Raw genomic sequence first — 26,385 nt, forward strand, 5'->3', positions numbered from 1 at the left:
CCCTATTTGAAAAGAAAAAAGCAGAGTGAAATGCATAGTGTTTAAGGCCAGAAAGAATTGCTAGATTATTTTATGTGTTGTAAGCCAAGACATCTTAATATGTTTAGCTACTTACTAAACCTAATAATTTATGAATTGACTCAGTACATTTAAAAAAAAATCTCCATCTTTAATTCTTTTCAATGTTTTTAGAGAATCCAACGTACTTCAATACATTAATTTTTTGAACAGATGATTAGTGGTTTAGGGCCATTCCAAATTCAAATCTGCATAGCACCATCTTCCAGCTTTTCATCTTTATTGTACCTCTCCACAGAAATTTATGAAGTCCTTTTGTGCCTTTCCCTTGGGAAAGTAATTAAACATGGAAATCTGTTCATTACTTTGTAGCTTCTAAAAATCAGACTGAGCCCCTTGAATCTGTCATTCTAACATATACTTTCCAACTCCCAGACATTTGTATTCCTTCCCTGCTCTTTCTCTACTTATGCAACAAATTGACATATGTTGGAGCGGGATGGTTAAGGTACAGATATAGCTATAAAGGTAAGATAAACACTGTGATGCAAAATATTACAAAGGCAGCGCCAGTTTTATACCTCAGTAAAAAGCTTATTAACATACCTAATATGAACCTAGAACCTTCACAGAGTTTTCAGGATGTAATCCTTTATTCTGTATATATGGTCTGTATTCCATATTTCTAGATGTGTAGCCTTAGTTCTCCTAATATTAAAGTGATGTTAAAGCAGGCCTGTCTTATAAATCAGCCTGGGCATCAAATAATTCATGTGATTGCCACATGTTTGCGATTACTTAAAATAGTTGTTACCATCAATAACTTCATACTTCCAAATCATAAATCAAACATATTTAATAGGCTTAAAAACACTAATTTGTATGTAGCCCCTTTTCAAAAACTCTCTTAATTAATAGTGAGTTGTCATTGACAATTCTTTTAAAATGAGTCTATTAGCAATTTGTAATCTGTCTAAATGTGTCTTTGCATTCTACATGGACAAAATATAGAATATATAGAACATAGAAGACAAAATATAAGCGACATTGTGGAAATTATATACTTTATTAGAATGAGAAAAGTGCACATACTGCCTCTTCAAGAACAGCTGCTTGAATTCACTCAGTTCAGCACATAAAACTCATATGGATAAATATGTCTGGACTTTGGAGGGGAAAAACAGTAAGAGTCCTTACTGGATGTTGTGCCCCTAATATAGTTGTTGTCAGTTAGGATCTCATAAACTATGAGGCAATGAAGTAAATAAGCATGCTCTCCTCCCACTTCTAATCCTCTGTTTTTCTGGACTGGCAGCCTATTAAAAGAAACTACACTTTTTTCTTTATTCACATACCTGAGTTTGCATTGGGAGGTTGCAAAAAGGTAGAGAGCATATCTCTTTTAGCAAAGACAACAGCCACAGAAACACAGTGCAGGCTTATACCAGAATGCTTTTTCCAAAACATGTAATGGGATTGGAATACCTTGGTTAAAAGCTGTGATGTTACTGATTTTGTTGTGCCTAGGCAAGTCTCATCTGAAAGACCCTCTTTTCTCCCCATTCTCCAAGTCCCTTCTTTCCTATGATTAGATGCCAGAAAATAATATAAATTAATCTAACTTTTATCAGTGAGGAAGAGTGCTAAATCTTGAAGAGGGTGAGTCAAGACTCAAGGTCACCTCCAAGTCTTTTTGTTACCGTTGTCTTTTCTTTAGTTAACAGGTGTCAGGAATTCTATTTAGGAATGACAGATTTAGCACACAAACAGCTTCTTCTAGTGGAAGTTTTGATGAGGTCTCATCTTCCTTGAGATATTTTGCAAATATCATGTTGCAAGTTATTATTAGACCTTATGTTGATTTAAAAATAAAAATTCCACATGACAAAAATATTATCGTATGTGTGCCTCCTCTGGCTCAAAGCTAGCAATCATCATGATGGAGTAGACGTAAGTTATGAGATTTCCATGGAGGAAAGAACACTGGTCCAGTGAGAGAATGTTATAATCCAGCTGTAGCAATAATTCCAAGTAGCTTTCAGACAGCAAAGTCTTAATAAACTTAAACACTCGTGTGAGCCAGATTTATTGAAGCAACTTCACATATTGTGGCTCCGGTTTAGGGTTTTTTATTCTGGGCAGAGCCCCAGCTGGAAAGATGCCTTTGAATATGCACTCCCTAGTCCACCAGAGAGTCATCACATACAGAGAAAACGTCACATACCTTTTCCTCTGCTCTTCCCTGTCACCCCACTGCATGTATTACCAATGTTAAATAATAATATAGTTCACTATTTTGTGCTGGAAAAGTTAAAACAAACCAAAAGGACTGTGTTTTATTCACTGAAAGAGTACTCATGTTACTGAGCCTACATCTGAGACACCAGGTTTCCTTCAGCTCCCATTTGGGCCTGCCTTGAAAATCCAGAAATATTTTACAGTCCTGTTTATTTCCTTTTTTTTTTTTTTTAATTAGGAAAAAGATATGTATGCTTTAAATTTTGTATCTGCATACTTCATGATACATTTTGTCACTAATTAATGCCATCTTGTACTCACCTCTTTTTGGTCTAACATATTTTTCCCTATATTTCTTCCTCCATAGCTCTAGCATGTCTTTTATTTAGCTTTTACATTTCAGCCATCTGCAGGAGCTTTCGTCATTTCCATGATCATTTGTTTTGTCAAGAATATAGGTTTCTTTCCTCATCCCTGACTTATTCAGAGAAGTTCTTCCATTGGTATCTGCATTTCATTTCTGTTTATAAATTTAAAGGCATATAATTTAATTTTGGGAGTTCCAAGCACCATTCCCTCCTTTCAAACATAAACCAGCCTGGAGTTCATCTCTATTCTTTCCAGTAATAATTTACACATGGGAAAACAAAGCTTACTTCTCTTTCAAAGCACATTAGTCTTCACCATACTGTGAGGTCCCCAGGATCTCTTGAGTCTAGGGAGATTCTAGCTCAGTTCTAGTCTAATAAGCTAGAAGCCATGTGTGAAATACATAGCTTTTTCTTATGCTGATATGACCCCATGTTCCTTGCTTCTCCAAAAACCACTATTTCGATGAAAAGATAAAGAGTGTGACTCAGTGCTTCCTGTTATTATTCAAAGTGGATGATAATTAAAATTGAAAACTGAAAAGAAAGTTCTCTCAGATAGTTATTATTAGTGCTGCCTTCAAGTCATAATAAAAAACGACTGGAAAAATCTTTCAATCCAAAGCCTCTTTAAGCAGGGCAGTGACATTTACTTTGCCACTGTCCATTACATTTGCACTAGGCCTGAAGAACGTTATCCATCCTGGCCCGATGATATCAAACAGCGGGGAACAAACTAGTTCCCTCAGAAGACTGGCACTCAGTTTGGTGTCACACTTCAGCCCTGAGCCTGTGTATGGATTAACTGCAAGAATTCAAGCAATATCATGGTTACACTTATTTTGTTTGGGAAAATACCATACAGCTCTGTAAACTGATGAAATCCAGTCCCGTTCAGAACAGTTTGGCACCATATAAAATTAAAAGCATATTCCTGTTATTCAGATGGTGACTAAATATAAGCTGGTGACTTACGAGCTGTGCCAGTCTGTTATGTACCCTGGGTCTGTGCATGACTGGGCATGTTCAAACATCAGTGATAAGAAAGAGTGTTCTTATCTTTTGTGACTGGTTATGACTTATAAATACACTATGACTGCTTAATGTGTCCTGGCATCTGCACAATTCATGTAAGAGAGGTAAAAGTTAATCTCAGGATGTGTAAACATGAAGGAACTGTTCAAGAGCAGGTGAAATATAAGATCTTTTCCTCCCATCTTGCAAGCCTCAGTCTCTGATGTCAGTACTTTCATTTTTTGCCTTTTTTTTCTGGCATAGGAATGGGAGAGACTTCTTGAGACATAGAATTTAGGTATTATAGGAAGGCATCTTGTAATATTTATATTCATAATCTTATTGAGACCCATCATAAAAATGTTAAAAACTGCCATTAGAAGGCTGTTTTAGAATCTGACAGTTAATTTCATTAGGGTCTTAGACTTTCTAAACATCATCTTGAAGTTTCTCCATAGCCAAAATAATGATAAGTAGGTCACTGACCGAGAAATAAGGTTATCCATCTCACTGTTCAGCCACTAGGATTTCCCATATGCTACTCTATCTTCAGTATGGATACTGCCTCCAACATGGACTAGAATGAGGCTTGTAAACTTTGCTCTTACCAAAAGAACATGATGGCAAAAAGTTTGAAAAGCAATCATGTTAAGAATAAATACAAATGGCCCAGGACAGCAACCTTCTAGACAGGAGAACAGAGGGAGCAAATACTTCAACACTTGTGACTGAGGAGGTGGTTACAAACAGCTGCTGTGATATATTGTTGCCCAGACATAACATGATAGTACCTGCAAAAGCTGTGGGCTGGATTGACTGCTGCAGCATGGGAAACTGCACAATTTTGGTGCTGAAACACACTGAACAATGTAGAAAGAAGAAACAAAACAAATAGCTGCTAGCTATTTGACAACGAATCCCAGGGCAGACTTGGCCTGCTATTCTGTAGAGGGAAAAGCACTGGCCGTGGAAGTTAAAGGGCTCATGAAGCTGACACTGAGGGAAAGGATAGAGCAACATCTAATTTGAGGGGTTTAGTTTGAACAGTCAGTTAATCACAAGAATTGCAATTTGGGCACAGTAATCAATGTGTGTTCTCAATTACTCTAGGCCTGACCATAAAAGCCTCATTTCATACTAGGTTCTTTGTAAAGCAATCATATAAGCTTGCAATAAAAGACCTGAGACAAATGGGTAGCAAATGTTACCATCTCAATTTGATTTTAAATAAGAAAGATGAAGTAATTGTGCTTTGGGTTCTTGCCAAATAGTTAAACTTGATGTGTTACCAGCCAAATTCATTCATTATACCCCTTGGTTTTATGATATGCTTTAAAGTATTTTCTTTTCTACTGGGCTATATTATTACTTTCTCTTCATCCTCACAGAAGGTTTCTGTTGTTCTCAGTGGGTGCGTGATGCATTTTTGCACCTGAAAAAAAAATTTACCGCTTGAAAATGAAATACTCTAAAAAGCTAAATGCACAAGTTTCAAGTTCCAAATAGAAAATTATTTCAAGTTCAACAGGAAAATTACATGTATATGTTAAATAAATAACCTCTTCATAAATTTAAATAACTCCTCCTGAAAAATAGTTTATTTTTTATGTTCTTTATTCCACCAAAACTGCATTGCAGTTTTCCAGTCTTTATATTTACATTATTTGCAATTCTTTCCATAAGTGCCAGTACAAATGTAACTGATGAAAATCCAGAATAGTCATACAAATGTTCCTGAAAGCAAGGTGCATTTCTGAGCAATTTTTTCTGATGTGCAATAATATATATGCATATATTAACAAAGCTTCATAATATAAAATATCTTCCATGGCAAGTAAAACTTCCTCACTTACAGCTTATTCAGGTTTCAGTTACACAGACTTCTGCATTTCAAGTTAGTGCAAATAATGAAAGTAAGAGCCTGAGCAGAATGATGTAAATACAATGGAACAAGAGAAACAGCATAATTTCACCGACTCCCTGCATATGGTTATTACATTTAATCAGTACATCATTAGTATTCTGTATATACAATGTCTTTAAATAATTGGCTTGTCTGAACTATAGGCAACAAATTTACAAATTAAAATAAAATAATGTTTCACACAAATATGGAATGTCTGACAAATATATGAAAATAAAATGCATCTAGTAACAAAATGTTGTAAATCAAAAAGGTAAAAGATGTCTTCTCTGTCTTGGAAGATTTCAAGGCACTTTCTTGGCAAATCAGAATTCTCTCCTTAGTAGAAAGTCTGCAAGAGAAAAGGACATGCCATTTTATAACTAGTTTCAAAACACAGAGGCAGACCACTTAGTGTAATTCTGTTTATAAATCATGATTCCCTGTGGGCTACATAAATCTGAACTCCAGAACGCCAGTGGATCTTGCCCTCCTGTGAACACTAATGAGTTTTGCCATGGCAAATCCTCATCATCGTTGCTAAGAGGTTTAAGTGGTCCATGCTGCTGCATCTTACAAGAAAAGTTTCCTGTGTATGTAGTCACGTGAATTTCTAAATTCTGTGTTTCATCAAATGCTTAACTTTCATTTGCAAGAATCTGAATTGCAAAACCAAAACCAAAACCAAACCAAACCAAAGCAAACCAAACCAAAACGAAAAGGCTGAGAGCCGTGGCAGCCGGGAAGGGTTGAGCTTTGAACCCTGGTCCCGGAGCCGCGCCGTCGCCTGCGCGATTGTCCCGGCAGCGCCCCGGGGCGCGGCGCGGGTCCCCGCGACGGCCCTTCTCCATGGTGCTGAAACTGGCCGCACCGCTCCCCTTCCACCGCCCACCCCTGCGGGAAGATCGGCTTTTCCAAGACAAAACTTAACTTCTGACAGAAATAGACCACGTTTCCTTTTTGTGCCCGTGCACTTACAGGAGGGGGTGGAAAATATTTGCATAATAGCATTGCAGTTCTTTTTTTTTTTTTTTTTTTTTTTTTTTAGGAAAATTAAGCCTATTTCAGTACATGCAAGAGAAATGTTTAAAAGCAGTTGTCAGTTCTTTGAGTGGGAGAGCCTCCTGCTTCAAGGCAATGGAGAATCTCCAAGACTCTCTCAGATGTTAAAGCAAAGGCAAATTCCCTTACAGTAAGCAGAAACTATGACCCTGTCTTCTCTAAGCTAGTGTGAGGGTGGTGAGAAAAAAAGATCCTTTTGTGCCAAAAGGTGGAGTAGAAGCAAACACAGAATCATGCCAGAAATGCAGTGTTATTGAGGGATGAACATATATAACTCCTGTGCTGTCCTGTGTATTTGGAGGGGAGAGCAACTCCTGCTACTCTTCATCTTTCTCAGGAAGATGTTTTCATTCCAATAAGATGTTGGATATGAGCAAACATGAAGATCTGAACCTGGTTTATCTCTAGTGGAAACAACACTCTACTTGTTGGAGCAACAGGGTGAGGGAGCACAGAGGCAGCTGGGAAACACTCAGATCACAGCTCTACTTTTTAATTTAATGATTTATCTATTTTTAACAAAGTAAAGAGAAAGTCAGCCTAGACACAACTTGAAGTGAACACAGTGCACACGAGTTGCTAACATTGCTTACCATTTAAACACTCTCTTCCCCACATGTCATCTCTTTGAGTGTATTTTTGGCAGGCAAATTGGAACACCTGGATTTGCAAATCGCAGCAAATTCTGATCCTTTTTATTTAAAGATGGAAATAGGAAGAGACAGATGCTTCTGTACTGTGACTATAGAGGCAGATCTTTTGACTCATCCTCTTGAAAGAAAAGGGAGAAAAGTATTGGAACACTCAGACGCTTCTCTGGTAGCTCTGAGCCATCAACCCAGAGATGTAAAGGGATATAGATGAGGGAAAAACACACACTAAATAGGTGACAGTGCAGAAAATGAGAGTGCTGGGATGTTTTAGAAAGCTGAGATTTGAAAGAGAACACTAAGAAACAAAGAGGAATTTAGGCTCCTCAAAACAACAACAACAACAACAAAAATATAAAGAAAAGGGCATTCAGAAAATACCCTTAGTCATGAAAACGAGATCCTGGAAAATTAATGAGATCCATAGTCAAGTCTCTGGTTATATTCAGTCTCTGATATATTCAAAACCACCTGCAAGACCTGGAAAGCAAGGACCCCAACAGACTGAAAATAGTTAAAAAAATAAAATAAGAAGATAAATAAATGAGGTCATTTTTTCTCAGCACTGGAATATCACCATATTCTTCAAAGCATTTTCGCACAGCCACCAGAATGAATCCCACCTCCACTTGGAAATCAAATCAGCTAACACTGACTCATATCCTGCTCTTCCTTTCTTTTTCTTGATTAGTATGAATTGAAGTCTTGAAGCAAGAAGAAGTGACATACTCAGCTTCCTCAAACTCCAAGTTTACAGTATTTGTCAGGAGGAGGTGGTGAAAGGAAACCATCTTTGAAGAATTTTAAATAAATTAAATTCACTAATTTTATATATTTTATTGGTATAACCAGTGCAGTTTTTCAAATTGCCTTTGAAAGTGTAACCATCTCACTGATACTCAAATAAATGGAGAAAACAACTCACTTGAAGGTGTTCCCTTTATCAGTGACAATGCTGTTTAATTAACACATTTAATATGCATTTCATAAACAAGGATGGACTGGTTCCTTCCACAGCCTGTTCCTTGAAGCCTTCAGATTTGTCATGTCTTTATGTTCAGTTTACTTCCACCACCATAAAGTGTTATTGACTTTAGAGAAATTGTCAGGAGACAATTTGGAAATGAAAAGTGGTCCCAAAGACGAATAAAGTGATACATTATCTATGAAGATTGCATTGGCAGACCCGAGACCAAGATATTCTGCTTCTTCCACGGATTAACAACAAAGCCCTCTCATGGAAAGGCCTGAAATAAATGTTGATGCAGTCCCCATGCATTTTTCTCTTTCACCAACCAGTGTCCTTTTCAAAATTTTGAACAGTAAGAGGTGACACAGAGCATAATTATGGACTATGGTGCCACGAGTAGGACATTATAGTGGGACTTATTTCTGAGGTGTCTGTGCTTCTATGTATTTCCATGAGGACCCAGTTGGTCCTTAGAGCAATGCCAGACCTGAATTAAGATGCATTCCACTCTGTTAATACCACATTACTATATGCACACCTGATAACATGGTACAAGTGTGAAGTAAATCACTAGACGATTCAACAAATAAGAAAATGAGTGGGAAAAATGATACTTACATAGCAAACATCTTAGGACTGTGTACACAAAGGGCTCATTGCTAATCTCGTTAGCAACCTTGCACACCTTTTATAATCTATAAAACAAAATTACCCACAGCAATAATGAATCTTAGTTGCCAGATACCCTAAAAAATGCATAAAATTAAGTGTAGAATATGTACTACAATTTCAGACACTCTATGCATTGAAATCGTTCTCTGATGGAAAATCATGAAATTATGTGTGCAAGATGCAAAATTAGATTGAACCTTATTCTAGACAGAGCTCTAAAGGAAATATAAGTGATGGCAGCAATTATTTTTCCACCTGATCATTTTCTTCTAAGCTATAGAAGCCCAGTTTCAACCTCCAACTTTATCTTAAGGAATTTAACTCACTAACTGGGAGGCTATTCTCACCAGTAGACTATGAAGCAGTTTGAGGTCAGACTCTTTCAAACTTTTTTATTGTACCATTTAGTATTAACATTGACAGAAATCCATATTTTCCATAGTCAAGTAAATGTCTTAATCATCAGACTGGAGATACTAGTGTCCTATTTGCTATCTCACTGGTGTCCTTGGTTCAAATGGTCACCCTTTCTGATGCAAAGATCTAGATCTTTGGTAACATGAAACACTTAGGTGCCATTTTCTTCCCTTACTTGATAAGTATTTTAATAAAACTTAACAGAAATTGTGACAAACAACAAGAGACTGAATGCTAACCTGGGTTCGGTGCTTCAGGGAATGTTTGTACAGAATATAACTGTGTTAGTAGGAGAAGAAGTAGCTCATCTAGAAAACCTATGGTGGCTAAGGTGTCCCTGAAAGAAAATATCAAACTCCTCTGAAGGGGTTGGAAAAGATCCTGGCTATCATCAGCCTTGATAGCTGTTCTAAACCCTGAGTGCTGTATAAAGTGAAGACAATTCTGAGGATTTAATTCTTCTTTTCAGATCAACAGAACATTTCAGGTTGAATGAAAATCATTGCTGTGAGTTTGGCTGACAAAATGGATTTAAAACCCCCTGCTTTGCTTTTAATTGCATTTTTTTGTTGTACGTTTTGTCTTGCTAGTTGGTCTTAAAAATCAGTTCTTCACACAGTCCTAGCCACAAGTTTGTTTTTAATTTTAGAGAAAAGTTATTTAATTAGAAGAGAAATATTGTGCCTGTGTTTCTTCATAAATAAATGAAGTACTTAGGCAACACAGGAAGATCCAAATAAAACCCATACAATGTGGATCCATGTATTCAAGGTATGCAATATGCAAAATGCACAGTATTTTTGTTATGCAGCATGTAATATATATATGTCTAACCTACTCATATGTCTACTTACAAAGTTATGTGTATGTCTTTTGAGGATCAGCCATGGATTTCTACATTCCAACTTCTGATCAGTGTAAGGGTGGACAGAGACGAGATCTGCTACATCCCCTTTTAAAGGTCAGACCCTTTGAGGTGCTGAGCTTTGGTGAAAGAGCATCTCAGCTGCTCACAAAAAGTGCTTACCATCTTTCTAAGTGATGCAGACAAGAAGTGTCATTATTTTTTCATGTTAAATCCTGGAAAATTTCTAAAGCACCTCAGTCCACAGTGTGCACTTACACATCACCAGTGTTTCTAATTAAATTGTATTACTTCTTTTCCACTCACTTTATTTTAATTGTCCGTTGTCCTTTCTAGGACAATTTCCAAGCAAAATGGAAATCCCTTAAAGAACAAGTTACTTTAGGAAACACTGAAGTAACTTATTTTTAAGGGATTTCCATTTTGCTTGGATTTTTTTTTGTTTGTTTCAGGGCGTTTTGTTTGTTTTATCCATTTAATAATATCTTAGGACACTTTTATTTTTCAGTCTTTGTGATAAAATTACATTCAGGCTGTGTTAAAGCAAAACTTCTGTGACTCTCTTACTGGAATATTGTTTGATAAGAACTGCATGTATCAATAACAGACATGATGAAATAATTGATTTTTTTTTTGTTCTTTAAGAGTGAGCATATATTAGAAAATTATCATCACAAACTGAAAAATGCTCAAAATCAAGTTATAACCATACTATTGAGGGTTAAGAGAAGGTAGGGAGTTGTTCAAGTTTTACCTTATTGCCTGAGTTACTAAGTAGAGCTAAAGGGAGCAGGAAGGAGAATATGGCTTCATATCTGCCCTCTGCACAGCCTGTTTTTTCAGAGTGCAGCTTTCATTTCATTTATGTTAGTCTCACTTTGAAGGAACTCCATTATATGAAGTGCAAGTGCATAGATAGAAAATCTTTGTATATTAGAAGACCTTGGATATATCCTGTACTATAGTTAAAGAGTAACAGTTACAAAAGGACCAGCATATCAAACACATAGTAGGAAAAGCAAGTTTCTTTAAAACAAGTATCTCAGCTGGCATTTCAAGGTATGTTAATTACTACTTACAAGCTGGTGTTGAGCAGTCCCTTGTGTTGTGATACAGTCGATGAAAGTGCTTGCTACACTCTGATGAAAATGTGACTGGCCCTGTTTGAGAGTAAGCAGGAGTTAACCACAAGCTTTCAGCGTCACTGCTCTGCAGCTTCAATGAATTATATCAACGCATAGAATTTCCATGTGTTTTGACAAATTTACATTTAGTCTTTTATTACACTGTAAACAATTATGATGCAATACAATAATAATAATGATACTGAAATAACAGAAAGAAATACTATTGCTACGCTATTATGCTCATGGTCTTAATAACAAAAAAATGGAAATGATGGACTGGATTAGCCTTGAAATTCCACTAATTCAATGTTAACAATAACGTTTCTTATATGGCGAAAAATAGAATGGTGCCACTACAAAAGAATTTTGTTTGCTCAGTAGTCAGTATTCAAATGTAGATGGAATTAAAATTTTATTTCTAAAGATAAATAAAAGCAACATTTTATCAAATATGAGTTTCTAAGTCCTGGAAAGATGAAGTAGCTTCACTTACTAATTCTTCTAGTTTGCACATAGATGGTATATGAAGTTCTTAACATACAACATGGGTGTTGAGGTAGAAAAATGACAGCTGAACCTGATTTCTAGGAACCTGATTTCTTAAAGTAGTCCTAGCAAGAAAGTGCAGACATGCAGAGCGCAGTACGTGTTTCAGTGTTTGGGTGAGGCAAATCCATGTGTGCCCAGGGTGTAGCGTGCTGCATGTCTGTTCTCTCAGCCTGTGCTCCCTTCTCTGGATATCAGTGTCGTCTGTTTGCATTAATATTTGATATGAGTACATAGCCACTGGTCTCCAAAACATGGCTCAAAGGTAACCAGTTGTGAAAGAGCCCTTCCATGATTGCTGATGGCCCAGGGAAGGTATTACTGATGGCATCTGAATTCAAAAGCAGAGCAAAAATGCATTATTTGCATCATGTAACCTGCTTAGCAACATAACCACTTGACAGCTAGGGATGAGTTTCCTGTGATTTGGAGAGAAAACACTGACATAAATTGACAGTGACTGAACCAAATAAATTTAACTTGCATCCCCTAAATTCAGCACAAATAGGAACCCTCAGCAAGAACAGATTTTTTTCAACAATGCTACAAAAGGATCCACAGGAAGCAGGCTGTGTTGACTACACTGTCAGAGGAAGATAAGCAAACATTTCAGGGCAAAACTTATTTATTTTGTCACTTGAAAGGTGGATTATCAGCCTGGTAAAACATTCTAAGACAATTATCTCTGAATAGTGGAGCCAAACCATCACAAGCTTGAGAGAAGATTCCTTTCTATGTTAGTGAACACACTTGGACATTAGATATAGTTTACAGTAATATGTGGATTTAATGAGATTTTTCAGCTGTAAATAGGCTTTTAAACAAACTCACAAAGCAGTCCTTGCAACTTTGGACAAGGAGATTGTTGTCTTTTTTTATCTGAGTGACTAGGCTCAAGAGAAAGTATGTAATTTGAAATTATCCAAGACACATGGAGATAACATCAGCTTTTGTCATTAAATAAATTCCTTGTCCCCTCAGATAATATATGGTTTTCTAGCTTTCTTCCCTGCCATCTAAAATAGTCTGTTAATTTTACTTGTGCTTTACAGAGCACACTGTGTCAGCTGGCTTTTCAAGCTGAATTGATAAATAACTTTATGACTTACAAGATTATTTATGATTTTTCCTATAGTTGAGGACTGTTACATGTGGTTCTTATTTGGTTTTAAAATGTGTCTACTATTCTTGGCATACTAAAAGTGTACAATAATTTTCTTAACCCTGATACTGTAAAGATAATGGACTGTAAAGATAATGTTGATTTCTCCTTCTCTTTTATTTTTCACAACTTTATTAGTTTAGGATGTCTTAACTCTTGAACATATCTGAACTATATCTGAACAGTTTACATAACTGAGATTGATAGAAAAAAGATTTTGATTTGAACAGAATCAAGAAAGTTAGGCTGTATTCTAAGGAAACGTCCACAGATTACAGGACCAAAAAGAGCTATAGAAAACAACAACAATAACAACAACAACAAACAGGCAGAAAAACCAATCACTGGAGATCTTAAAAGCATAATTAAAAAAAAAAAGGTAGGCAGAAAATCTAAACCAACAAAGAAAAAACTTCAATGATTTTGGAATGAACTTGTTTTCCTTATTCACTCCAGCTAATTCTAGTCAAGTAATTTCAGCAATTTTGATTATAGATGCTCAAGTAGAAAAGGACTATTAATTTAATGAATGGCTCCAGAAACAGGCCTTCAAGTCTTTCATGCTCTTTTTCTTTTCTATGATTTAGTATTCTCAAAATACCTTCTGTAAAACTCATGGTTGTTTTTCATTGTTGTTTTCGAGTAATAAAACTTATTCTGTATGCATTATTTAGCTTCTCCAGATTCTTATGTTGAGCTTTATATGGTAGCTGAGCAGTATCCAAAGTTAAAAATGAAAAGGAAATGGACTGAGTATTAACATAACCAAATCTTTCTTGCCTGTCTTCCCAAGCAAGGAATTTTCAGTATTCCTGTGCTACATAGGATAGCACAGTTAGAATCCATATGTTCATTTCCTTCTCATATAGACTGAAAATTGTAAGGTTCCTAATTACTCTTGTTTACTGTAAGAGTCAAGGGCCAGCTGGTGTGGTATGTTTCCTGTAGATGCTGTTAGGTGGCAGTTAGCAGTTGACAGAAAGTTGCTTAAGGTTGTGCTTGTCCTAAAGGATTGAGGACACCTTCCGCAGGTGAAAGACACAACAGATTCTTTTCTTTCTTGAGAAGGACTGCCTGAAGTTTCCAGCAACGGGAAATGCATTTTCCAAATCTCTTTTTCATGCTCCTTCTGCCAATTATTTTTCTCGTTCTTCTAGTTTTTATTTTACTAATCCCAGTAACATTTAAAATCATCTACAGATTTGCAGTGTCATACTCTGAAACCTTCACTTTTCTGAATTCCAGAACATTTGGAACTGGAGAGAAAAGAATCAGCGCAAGGATCTTGCTGTTGGCAAATGTTTTTGTTTATATTCACAGGGTACAATATTTTTCCAGTTACAAAATAAAGTCCCAAAAGTAAATGCATTATAAAACTCCATCTCAGTTTTCAGGTATCAGTACTTGAGTGTAATCATACTAAGCTTTCATATATGAAATAACAAATTATTTTTCTGATTCATTTGCACTGTTTAATCCTTCCTTGTTCTATTTGATTGCTTTGTTAAAATGAGCATCCACATGTGTACATCTTGAGACAGAAGACAAAAATTGTTTCCCTGATACAGTGAAAACTTAAACATTCACATAGTTCTGTTTCTGAAAGATACATGCAGTCCAATGGGGAGTTTTAAAATTAGTGATCTCAAAAATAAATACAGTAGGACTGACAAAAATTATGCAAAAATTACATATATCTAACATTAAAAATGTACTGAATTCTCTTATTAAAATATTACTTGGCAGAGATAGCAGAAAGGTGCTCACACATACCACATTTTTAACACCATACTGCAAATTGTTTGCACGTAGATATACAATGCATTATCTATGACATACAGACATATACATTCAGTACCTAAAACTATTGACCTTGTAGTGTAGGTGCGAATCAACAAGCAATAATACGATGAGAGAAATGAAACCATAGGTTTTAAATCATTAATGTTTTAACTTACCTTGTTTTGAAAGATATTTTAGTCTATTCAAAGAGAGATTCAAACACAATTAGAGTCTGGAAAAAAGTTCTAGTCCTAAAAAATGTAAATTTAACTTTATAAATGTTAAACTCAATGCAGAACCTCAAAAAAAGTTAATGTTGTGACTCTTATGACTACTTAGAATATGCATATGTAGGTAAATTAAGAGCAAGCAGCTGCCTTACCTGTAAAATGTTTTATGAATTTGTCTTTTAGACTGGAATCTCTTGGCAAAATCTCTAAGGAGAGAAGAAAAAATGTATGTAATATAGGAATTACAAAAAAAGCTCTGAAAGCATAATATGCTATGATGTCTGCTGTAAAGAGACCCAGTAGCTTCCTAAATTAACTATGAAATTGACTTTCATTGTTTGTTTGGTTTGTTTTTATCCTAATGTGTGTAAACAACATTGTGAGACATTTCAGGTAATTCACAGCTGAATACCAAATGATCATGCTACAATACACTCTATCAGATTTTCTGACAATAATTTCTATACATCTTAGGTCTGATTTGAGCCATATTTTACAAAGATTTACATAAATAATAAATAAATTATAATAATATGACAAGCATTTGACTACCTGAGCAAATTATGTAAAATACCTAGATAAATATGAACTAAATACCATACTTTGGGCTTTGAAATAACAGATAACTGAGGAGAATTCTCTTTCAGATCATCTAAGATAGATATGAGTGATCCATATTTCCATTGCACTGTTAGTCAAAAAACAACACTCCTCTCCTAGGAAAACTGCTGTGGATTTTAAAATATCCCCTTTCCCTACATAGTAATTTTCCAAAAAGTATAAGAGAAAATACAAGTCTCAGAACAGCCAAAGGAATCAGGCAGAACAGAAATTGGAGCTAACACAAAAACTGTAATAACTATTCTTTTTTTACAGTGTGATGCTGTCTCTGGCTTATCACGGAAACTTTTGATGCAAGTAAATATTCTCAGAATTAGTACATTTTCCCTCAATGTCACAGATTTTCCACTGAAAAACTGTATAAAAAAAATATCTTGCGTGACTGCAGTGATTATTGCAGACAGTGACTGTATATAACATCTGTGTGTCACGTTAAATTCAAAAGAAATGCCTTTCTTAGCACTAACACAAGGAACATGATTAACTTGACACATTAGAACCTGCAGCTGAAGTTATTCACTAAAAATATTTCCTTACCACTAATATAATTGAAAATCTTTGTATTGTCCTACTTCTTTTCCTTTCATGCTACAGGAAGGTGTTGGTTATCTGCCAAAATATTTTTTTACTGTTTTAGGCAGTTTTTCAGAGGTTACATGAGTGTATTTTTAGGCTGGGATTTTAAGCTAAAATGCTGAAGTCTTTACTGCAACTCAGCAAGGTTAGTGGACCAATTTATTAAAGAATTTTTTGAAATCTCAGTTTTAATTTGTTTTGTTATTGCAAATGAAAAATTACCTCTTGCTAATCAAACTTAGAGTTTTAGTGACATGAAATGTCAGGTAGTTTACAAACCCATGAAATGAAGCATACAAAAAGGCAAAATAGTGAAGCAATCTATACAAGTTTTGAATGAGATGCCTCAAGTGGACCAGTACTGACAAATAACCAAAGCCTGGTGAAGGCTGGGCTAAGAACGGGCCCTTCTTCCTCTGATAGAGAACATTTAAAGCCAGGTCCTTTCAAAGTCTGTAGAATTTGCTGTAGGAACAGTAGCTGCCTTTTGCCCCATAAATTTTTTTAGGAAAAGTCAATAATACAGTATACAGCCAAAACCTCACCCCTAAATGCACATAAGGTAAAACAGGAGACAGATTTGATGCTCAGGCAAGGAGCTAGGCATTGCAAGCATAAAATTGCAGCTGTAGCTGTGTCAGTAAGCCTGAGAAGGAGTGCTGCAGTCTCTGCTTCCCACGAGTAACCTACATTGTCCCAAGGTTCATGCCAGCCGGCTACGCTTGCCCCAATAGGGAAAACTGGGTCAGTTGTGTGTTGGTGACTGGCTGAATGATACTGACTGTGTGCCTGTCCCTCTCCTGCTGCGGCTGCCATCCCTCCAGGCAATAACCAGCTTTTCAACATGTGCCCACGGTTCAGCTCTCTTCAAGCGTTCATTTTTCTTCATAGTATACAGCATTTGCTTGGTAAAACACAATCAGTGAGCCCCTAGGCCTCCACAAAGACAACCCAAGCTCATTTGTATAAAAATCACAGGCAGCACAGATTACTGGAACACTTCTGTCCACTGGCTCTAATGGCAAGGACAACTCTGCTTCTACTATGAGTTGCCCAACACAAACACTATTTTTCTTCATCTTGCAGCAGCATAGCCAAGTCCTCCTATCTGTAAATAACTGTGAGGCTGAGTTCTCAAAGTACTTAGTGTTTCAATCAAACTAATGAACATCTTTTTGGAACAGAATATGTATCACTGACTCCTGACCATATCATGCTGCAGCCAGGAGCAAGATCCCAAGTCTGCACAGGATGCTTTTATAAGGCAGTGAAAAATTATCAGGACAAAACCTCTAGGCCAGCTTTTGCTGTCTTCTAACAAACTCTTAGTTGCTTCAGTCACATTTCATGTGGGATCTATCATCTATTAGGAGAGTTTAATATAAATTCTCACAATTTACAGTCACATCCCCACAATGCATTTAAATTCCTTTGACATATTAATTTCACAAGTGAAAAGCAGAAACATGGATATAATAAGATAGATTGGCAAAGCATTACTAAAATAAAAACACTTGGAAGTTACACTGGGCAAAACCACAAAAGAAACAGGAAAATAAAATAATAAAATATTTTATGTGTGAAACCCACATGAACAGGAAATATTAAGTGGAGTGGGTATATTAAACGCATTCTTGCCTCAAGACGATGTTACACAAACTAATAAAATGCAGTGAGTATATACCCCATGGGATAAAGTAACTGTTTTTAACTGGCTGAGAGAATATTTGGACTGTGTCATTCTTGTGCCCAGGCTTACAAAATCTGTACTGCTCACCAGAGAGAGTAAATATGAGTTAAAAGGCACGTTTGCTATTGACTCTGGGTTCATCCTGGGTATAATCTCAGTTTATAATAATAAATAATCTTAGTTCAAGGATTAGTTTCTTATTTACATCAGGCAAGACACACATTAGATACACACTTCTATGTGTGTCCTTAGAAAATTACTCATTTGGGGCAAAATGCTGCCCATACTACACCTCTTCCACAGACAGCAATGGCCATGGACAACTATCATACGGTGGTAGGACAGATCTTTTACTGGATCTTCTGTCTAAAATGCTAGCAATATTTATGGCAAAATCTAGGGACAAGACAAATTTAGAGGATTTTCCAGCCCTGTTTCACAGAACAGAATGGTGAAGTTTATACTGAAAATTTGTTTCTAATTCATTCATATAGTTAATTTTCTCAAGTTGTGACACTACGCAGAAGGTCTCATGCCTTTGGGTAAAAGATGACAGGATCTGCTTGGGTTTTACACCATGCTGGGATAAAAGAGATGATTGGGAGAGCTAGTAAGGTCTGAGCTAAGCAGCAATGAGCAACAGCTGCTCCAGTTCCCCACTCTTTCATTTTGTTGTAAACTTTCCAAACCTGATTTAAATCACTTTTGTTAAGCTAATTCCCTAGAAAATTATTCTGTGCACTTTTCAGTTGTTATTCAGCACCTGGTAGCTGACATGAATGTTTAATTTTTCACTAATTTGGACATGATTAAGAGAGGTAGAAGACTAAATAGGCCAGAGCTCTGGGCTCAGGCATATGCTCAACCTGCAGGATAAGACATTGTTCACTCATGTTGGGTGAGGCTTTTTACTTTTCTGTGCCTTCAGTCTCTCTGGTTTTTGTCTGATCAGACTGCAAAGTTGTGACAGCATATCATTCTGTAACATAAATACAACCTGCGCTTGTGGCACTGAAATAAGCTAAATCCATACAACAGTTTGTTGGCTTGGGACATGAAAATTCCACATCCCCAGGTGATAACACCTTGGCAGAAAAAAATCAAGATCTCAGTTTCTTTATGCTCCCAACAGGCAGCCTTTGTTTATTTTTAACTTATTCAGGGAAACAGTGTAAATCAGCCAGCAAAAATTACTCCTGCTCTTGGCCTAGTGCAGGCCTATACCTACAACATCTTACTGCAGGCTGTACTGTAAGCAAGGGTAGAAAATGTGAAGTAGCAGAGTTCAGGCTCTGCTTCAGTGGCCAAGCCCCTTAATCTTTCTATGTAAGAAAAAAAAGTCTTCATCAAGAATCACAATATTCCCTTTTTGAAAGAATATTCATGCAACAGAATACAAAAACAACAACAAATAACAACAACAAAAATACACACCAAAAAACAAACAAAAACACAAACCAAAAGCAACACCAAAACCAAACAAAAAAAGAAGCCAAACAAAAAGAAACAACAATCCAAAGGTTCCTCAATTACTAACAAAACAAACAAACAAACAAACAAAAAGTAAAAAATCAACTCTTAAACTATGAATGGAAAAAAACTTCTCTACAGTAAATGTTCCAGGAAAATGTAAGTTTATCCAACAGAACATAAAATCACAAATGACATTACTTATCACTATAGCTTTGTCTGCCACATAAATATTTCTCAGATTTACATGCAGCTGCTAAAGTGCGCTCCACAACATGTTTAAAGCTTAGCATTTTTAAGCTGGTTTAATACTTATCTGTTTTATGGAATATCCAATGTTAATTCAGAATATTCACATATCTTAATTCAGAATTACATAGTACAACATTCCTTGGAGCATCATGTTACATGATGGAATAACAGGCTTTTCTTGATTTTATGTTGTTCTGCATTTCAATAACTTAACAAAATTAGGAAGTTCAGATTATTATAATCTCACAGAAATTTGTTTCCAATACAATGCTTAGTTCAAAATACAGTAAATAGCAATGACAATATATCTTATATCTTACAATGGTAATATGGTCCTGATCTGTTTTTTTATTCACTCTGGTAAAGCCATTTTGAGTTAATGTAACTGCCTATTCTTTAGAAAGGGCCATTCTCTAGAACTACACTTCTTACTTTGCTTTTTATTCTTCTCATTCATATTTTTTCTTACTTCATAATTCTTTTCAAGCTGAATTAATATTAATACAAGGCAATACATTTCAGCAGGTCTTGCATTACCAAGCTTATAAACAATTTTTCCAAGGCTAGTATAGATTTATCTAAATTTTACACAACTGTCACATGCATAATCTCATTAAAATCTTAGTTTCCTTATATTGTGTTTAAAGATATTTTATAACTGTGGCATTTAGAAAACAAATGTATTGTTGTGTATTTTCTTCTTTCTATCTGTAAAATAGCAGAAGAAAACCGTCAACAGTAAGATGCAGCTGACTCTTGTGTTCTAAACCTGAATGTAGGCTTCTAAAAATGTTGTTTTGGCATGAAAATAAAGTGATTTTTTTTTTTTTTTATGGTGATTTCATGTCGTGAAACTGTTTACAGTTAATACAGTTAAAACTGTTAATAAAGTTTTAAATAAAAGTGACATTTTGAAGGACAAAATTATCCAAAGCTTCAACTTAAAGAAAGGCTATATTTGTTCATAGTGTAGAAATAAATCTTGCAGTGGTAGAAATATCATGCTTCTACAAATATTGGAACACTGCCAGCAAAACTGTCTCGAGCACCTATATAGACGAGTCCCATTTATTTGGATGGAGCTTATTTTTACTAGAAACACTCCACAGTGCCTAAACAGGACAACTCTTGTCTATTCTGACAATATTACAAGGTGAAACACTAGTAGTAGTAGGTTTGCATACATCCAGCCATGCCAAGAAGGATTCAGTTTATGTAAAAATAAAATGTATGGTGATAAAAAGGATAGTAAAATCTTTCAAATGTAAATGCATAAAGAAACTGACAAATTATCAAAAGAACTTAGGCAACAGACATGAAACTAGATCAGAACAAGATAAAAATACCTAAGTAAAGTGATATACTAGAAAGATGAGCAAATGGAATGACATTGCAGTGCCAGGATGAAAGTACCCTCAGTATGATAGTCTTAAAAATCCATAAAATTTTTACAAAAGAAGTGTATTAAATATATATACACATTTGGAAACCTTAATGACCCAAATCATCTTTCCTCTAAATGTCTTAATTTATATATGTAATAATTTCTACAAATGTTAGAAAGAGATGTACAGACTCAGACTAAAAAAAAACAACAACACACAAAAAAAAAAAAAAAGTTTTGCTCAAAATCAAAAATTACAATAGAAAACTGTGTAAACATAAGACACCCTAGCAGAGAAAAAACAATTGTAATATTCACTTTGTTCACTTTGATAAGTGTATCATATGGTGTTGAATAAAGCGTAAGCTTTTGACTAGAATCTCACACATGGGAATCATACAGTAAAACATCCTGTGAATGAATGGAGCATCAAGCACGCAGTTTCTTCAGTACCCAGGGCCAATTAAAAGCTCTTAGTTTCCTACTTTTACTGTCATACTTCAGCTGTGACCAGATTGCACGAAACTCTTACTTCTAGGCCCATGGCTAGAAAAGGTTCTCATCTTCAAAGCTGAGGGTTTCCAGCAGCTTTGACTGTGCTGGAAATGCTATTTTTTTAATGCTGTTATTTCATTGCTACAAGAAAGGTATTACTTTTTGTTCCACAAACAATAGCCATATTAATATACATGGTAATATTTCTCTGGATTCTCACGTGGTGTCTGATACAGAAGAGACACAGAATATGCAGTTCTCTATTGAAAATATGTGACATTTGTACTCCCTACTTGGGACCACCAGTTGATTCTGGGGTCTGTCCAAGAGTGCTGAAAGACCTTAGGAGAAATTTGTGGTTCTGTTACAACTCAGTTCACAGACTGATATATTTAATGTTTTTTCTATTGCAGTTTCCCATAGGGAGGCAAGAAAAAACATTGCTTTGTGCAACAGGGAGCAAACCCTTTCATCATTAAAATCATACATCATTAAACATTTTATATTATTTGTTTTTTAAATACCTACCAGATGACAAAATATCTTCTTAAATGACGTAATTTAATTGTCTTAGCCTCTTCATCTGTGGTTTCTACCACATAAACTGTATTTCAGCTTTTATTTTCTTATTTTTCTTCCTGTTTTCCATAATTAAAAACTTTATAATAATTTCTGATTGATTGTCTTAACAATTTGTCTGCTTATACACACACCCCCCCTGCTTTCCCCCAATAGATCTGCAATTCATTCCTTTAGACAAGGGAAAATATCTATTTGTGTGCAGTACTCTGAGATGTCACTGTATTATTACCTCTGTTAAGTAAGACACACAGTTCCCACTTACTGGATACTTTTATTTTGAGACTGCAATGTGTACATACTAAGTTCCACAAAGCATAGATGGAAAATGAGTCAATGCTCCAGGCAGATACATTCCTTCCTGTATGTAACACCACTGCCTGAAATCCAAAACTTAACAGACTCTTCCAAGTACTGTGTAATAAAGATTACAATAAATTAGCAAAATTTTTTGCATTTTCTACCACTGTCTGCCCTAGCAGTTGAAAAGTTATCTGGTATCTTAGTATTTTCTGAAAAAAAAGCACCTCAAATATATCTCCAAATCAACACTGCTTGGATTCACAGAGATGAAACTGCTCAAGAGACAATCCTGAATTAATCTGCAACTGCATACCACTGCCATCTGCTGAATGTGGACTATGCTGAATGTACTCACGAATACCTTTCTGCTTTGTGACTGGAGTTTACTAGGCTTCCCATTCACTCCATCTAATGTTCTTGAAATACAAAGTGTACTCTAGAGCTTAAGGGTTACAGTAGAGTGCAATCAAGAATTTATAATTAATGACTTGGTCAATTTATCTTCTGCTTCTCCAAGACTAAACATAAACCGTATTCTAATCTCTTTGGATTTATTTGCTCTCCATAAAGCCTTTGTTCACTACTTTAACGTTATTTATAGAGAATATTTGGAATGCACACTGCGATATGTGACTGTACCTCATCAGTCAAGTCCTAAAATGCTAGTTCTGCTCCCATATTAAATAAATGCTTCCATGCTTATTTCCTTGTCCAGATCTGAAACAGTGCTTCTAAGGATACTGAAACTAGTGACTGTTTATTTTCCCTGATATTCATTCCAGTAATATTTTTTCTTATATGAGCATGGCAAATAATACTCCTTTTAAATGCTGAGTAATTGATATATCCTCAAGTTCTCCCAACTTTAGTTATGAATACAATATCTGGTGTTACATACATAAACTTGAGAGTCTGTATTCTGTAACATTCATCAGGAATTTGAGCAATAAATTGGACAGTGACAACAATCAGTTTAGAAATACTCCAAAGCAAAATCCTAACAGAGTCTGCTTTCATTATGACTGATAAGGTTTAGCATGTCAGTCACCACTGGCAAGTGGCAGAGTAATTCCTAAATGTGCTAAAGATGGGCATAAAAGGAAGCACCAGCTTCTAAAGCTCAGCCAGGCATACAGTCACAATTTCTATTTTTTTCCCCTCTTCCCTCTGCCAATACATCACATGTAGTGCCAACCACTCATTCTTATCCCAGAGTCTCTATTCACCTATGTCACATCTCTCTTACTCATCCTTATCTACATCAGTTTCTCCCTTAAACCCAGGGAGATTAATATTCACATTGCATTCACAGGAGAGTAACTATTAAGTTCTATCAAAATTGCAGCATTGCAAACAATGAACATGTTAAAAATGCACATAGTATTGTACAAAGGGCTCCCTAAAACTGATGATAAAAACAGATAGGAATATTTTCTACAAACCATAGTGAAGTGAGAAAATTAACACATTAAACAGTATTTAAAGAGTAAAGGCATATTGCTTTCCTGATTCAGCATGCCTTACTTTTGTCTGTAGAGCTATATGTGTCCTCGTAATATTTGTCTGATGGATTGACATCTGTGCACCAGAGTTTGAAGCAGATTTGAAGTATTTAGTATTTCTAGTTCTTCGTCCTTTGTATGGAATGGAACTTTTTTTTTTTTTTTCTTAAGATTTCTAAAAATAGTCTTGAAATAGTTAAAGTGCTGCCTTTTTACAGTGACTGGGGTCAAATTGCACTCTCACTGATGCCTGTGTAGTCCCCCTCACTCATCAACACCCCATTAATGTAATTACAAGGGAATTATAGAAGAGATTTTGGACACAAATATTTTTCATCTGTATTGTTATTACAGAGACCCTCAGGTGGGTACCAAAAAAACAGATTACTAACTTTAGACATTTGATTTCAATTAGATATATAGCCTTTATTTGAGTGATGGGGCAGTAAGCTTTAGCAACACTAAGATTCTGTACATACTATAGTATAATACAATACAAATAGTAACACAAAAAAGCAAAGGTAATGTGACTTGAACCTTTTTTCAAGAAGAAAGTAATATTTTTTATCTCTGCTAACTGATAAATGGGCAAGACAAGTCTTACATTTAGCTAGGCACATTCCAGTTCTTTGAAAAGGTTATGAACAAGATTGTAGGACTTGTTTCCTGAAATAGCAGATGGCTGGATTTAATAAATCAAATAGGTTCCAGCCATATTTCTAACTCTGAAATACTAGCTTTAATTCAACAAAAACTATCTGAGTTATGTTCTATGTGCTCTTATACCCATTGGATCATGGCCTATGAGCACCTAAGAGAGAGGAATTTCTCCTGGAATCCCTACTGCTCATGCCCCTGTGGAGTCCTTTTGATTAAATGTTAAGTGTCATCTAAACACCATGCAAACTTGTAAATGTATGACAATGAGCCATGCAAAAAGTGCTCTTTTACCTGAGAAGAAATACGTTTGTTTGCTATAGTATCTTATGGCTGACTTCCTCATTCTTTGTTTATTGCAAATCATTAAATGGAGTTAGTTTGGGAATTACTTCAATTTATTCATTACTACATTACAAAGGAGTACATGGGATTAGAAATTAAATGTCTCAAGCTCCTTGCCTCATTTCTAGCACAGAGTAAATCCATAAGTAACATCCTATTGATTCAGCTAGCTTTTATGAAAATAATGTCCATTATCTAGCTCCTTTTTGGATGTTTCAGATTGTAAACCACTGATGTTTTCAGGAAAAGTAACTAAACATTGGTGTACATTACAAGACAGATAATTTTAAAACAGCTCACTTTTTTTGATCTTTTCAAAACTCTAGAACTACAATTGTGATGCTGCCTCAGAAGGCATTATGTGCTCATTTGTATTCTAAATTTGTGTTCATTTGTATTCTACATTTTCTACAGTGCTGCAGTTTTCTCTCCATTCATCTGTGGTAGGAAGTGAATGAAACTGAAGTTTGTCCTCTTTTTCATTGAAGTGAGACCTTTAGTCCCACAACCCTTGTACCTTTCTATTTCATCTCACAGGACAGAATCAAAGTAGAGTGTTCAGGTCAAAGCTCCTGTGCCATTACAGCTAGTATCATGTTACTCTTGCCAACACAGTCCCTTCCCAAGCACAACCTGTGGGAGGTCTGCGTTCTTTCATGCAAGTGAAGTGAAGTGACACAAAGTACTCTGAGACAAACTTTTGTCTCTAGACTTTTTTGTGCTTCAGGTGAAAGAAATCTTTCAAAAAGTCTTTCACAAAATCAAAACAGTGAGAGGAAATGAAGCAAATACATAATAATTTTACTTGAGTTTGCTCTTCTTCATTTTACTATGCTGCTACTTGAGAAGGATACAGAAGTTCTTTCCTTTATAACACAACTTTCTGACTTGAACTGTACTGTGAGGACCATCTTTGAGACACCATAACTGTTCATCTTGTCTCGGTTTCCCACTCCTTGTGATCCACATTACTGTATTGTACAAAAGTGAAAGAACGTGTGACAGTACCAGAGAGGAGGCTGGAAAACACACCTGGAAGCAAGAGAACAAAAGTAGGAGAAAGAGGCATGGAAACATTCTAGACATGAGGAAGGTGTTTTTTACAATGAGGGAGCCCAGAGAGATGGTAGACCCCCCACCCCTGGAAACATTCCAGGCCAGGCTGGACAGGGTTCTGAGCAATCAGGTCTACTTGAAGATGCCCCTGCTCATTAGAGGAGGGATGGACTAGATGACCTTTGAAGGTCCTTTCCAACCCAAACTATTCTATGATTCTATGATCTTGTATCACTTGTAACACCTACACAGGATACAAGGCATGGGAGAAGGGCATGCACTTATCATTCCTACCTTCACACATCCCTAGGTCATTTCTTCACAAGCTGTGGAGGAAAATTATTTTTAACTAAGTCCTTCCAGTAGTATTAGAAGCAGAAAAGGTCACAGAATCACAGTCACAGAATCACATAATCACAGAATGTTAAGGA

General features: G+C 35.8%; 1 protein-coding gene across 2 annotated transcripts in view; it reads right to left on the bottom strand.

Annotated features, from left to right (window-relative positions):
* Positions 1 to 5,234: 5,234 nt before the first annotated feature.
* Positions 5,235 to 26,385, bottom strand: part of ALKAL1 (ALK and LTK ligand 1) — a 39,263-nt gene continuing 18,112 nt past the window's right edge. The window contains exons 3-6 of one of the 2 annotated variants that reach the window (XM_065053532.1): positions 15,177 to 15,230; positions 11,257 to 11,337; positions 8,842 to 8,918; positions 5,235 to 5,893 (exon numbers count right to left, since the gene is read on the bottom strand). In XM_065053532.1, coding sequence (XP_064909604.1) covers positions 8,854 to 8,918; positions 11,257 to 11,337; positions 15,177 to 15,230 — 200 coding nt within the window. In that variant the 3' untranslated portion in view covers positions 5,235 to 5,893; positions 8,842 to 8,853. The remainder of the gene's footprint in view (positions 5,894 to 8,841; positions 8,919 to 11,256; positions 11,338 to 15,176; positions 15,231 to 26,385) is intronic. The other variant, XM_065053533.1, reaches the window with a different exon arrangement.

Source organism: Columba livia, chromosome 2 (assembly GCF_036013475.1).
Source record: "Columba livia isolate bColLiv1 breed racing homer chromosome 2, bColLiv1.pat.W.v2, whole genome shotgun sequence".
NCBI classification, from domain to species: domain Eukaryota; kingdom Metazoa; phylum Chordata; class Aves; order Columbiformes; family Columbidae; genus Columba; species Columba livia.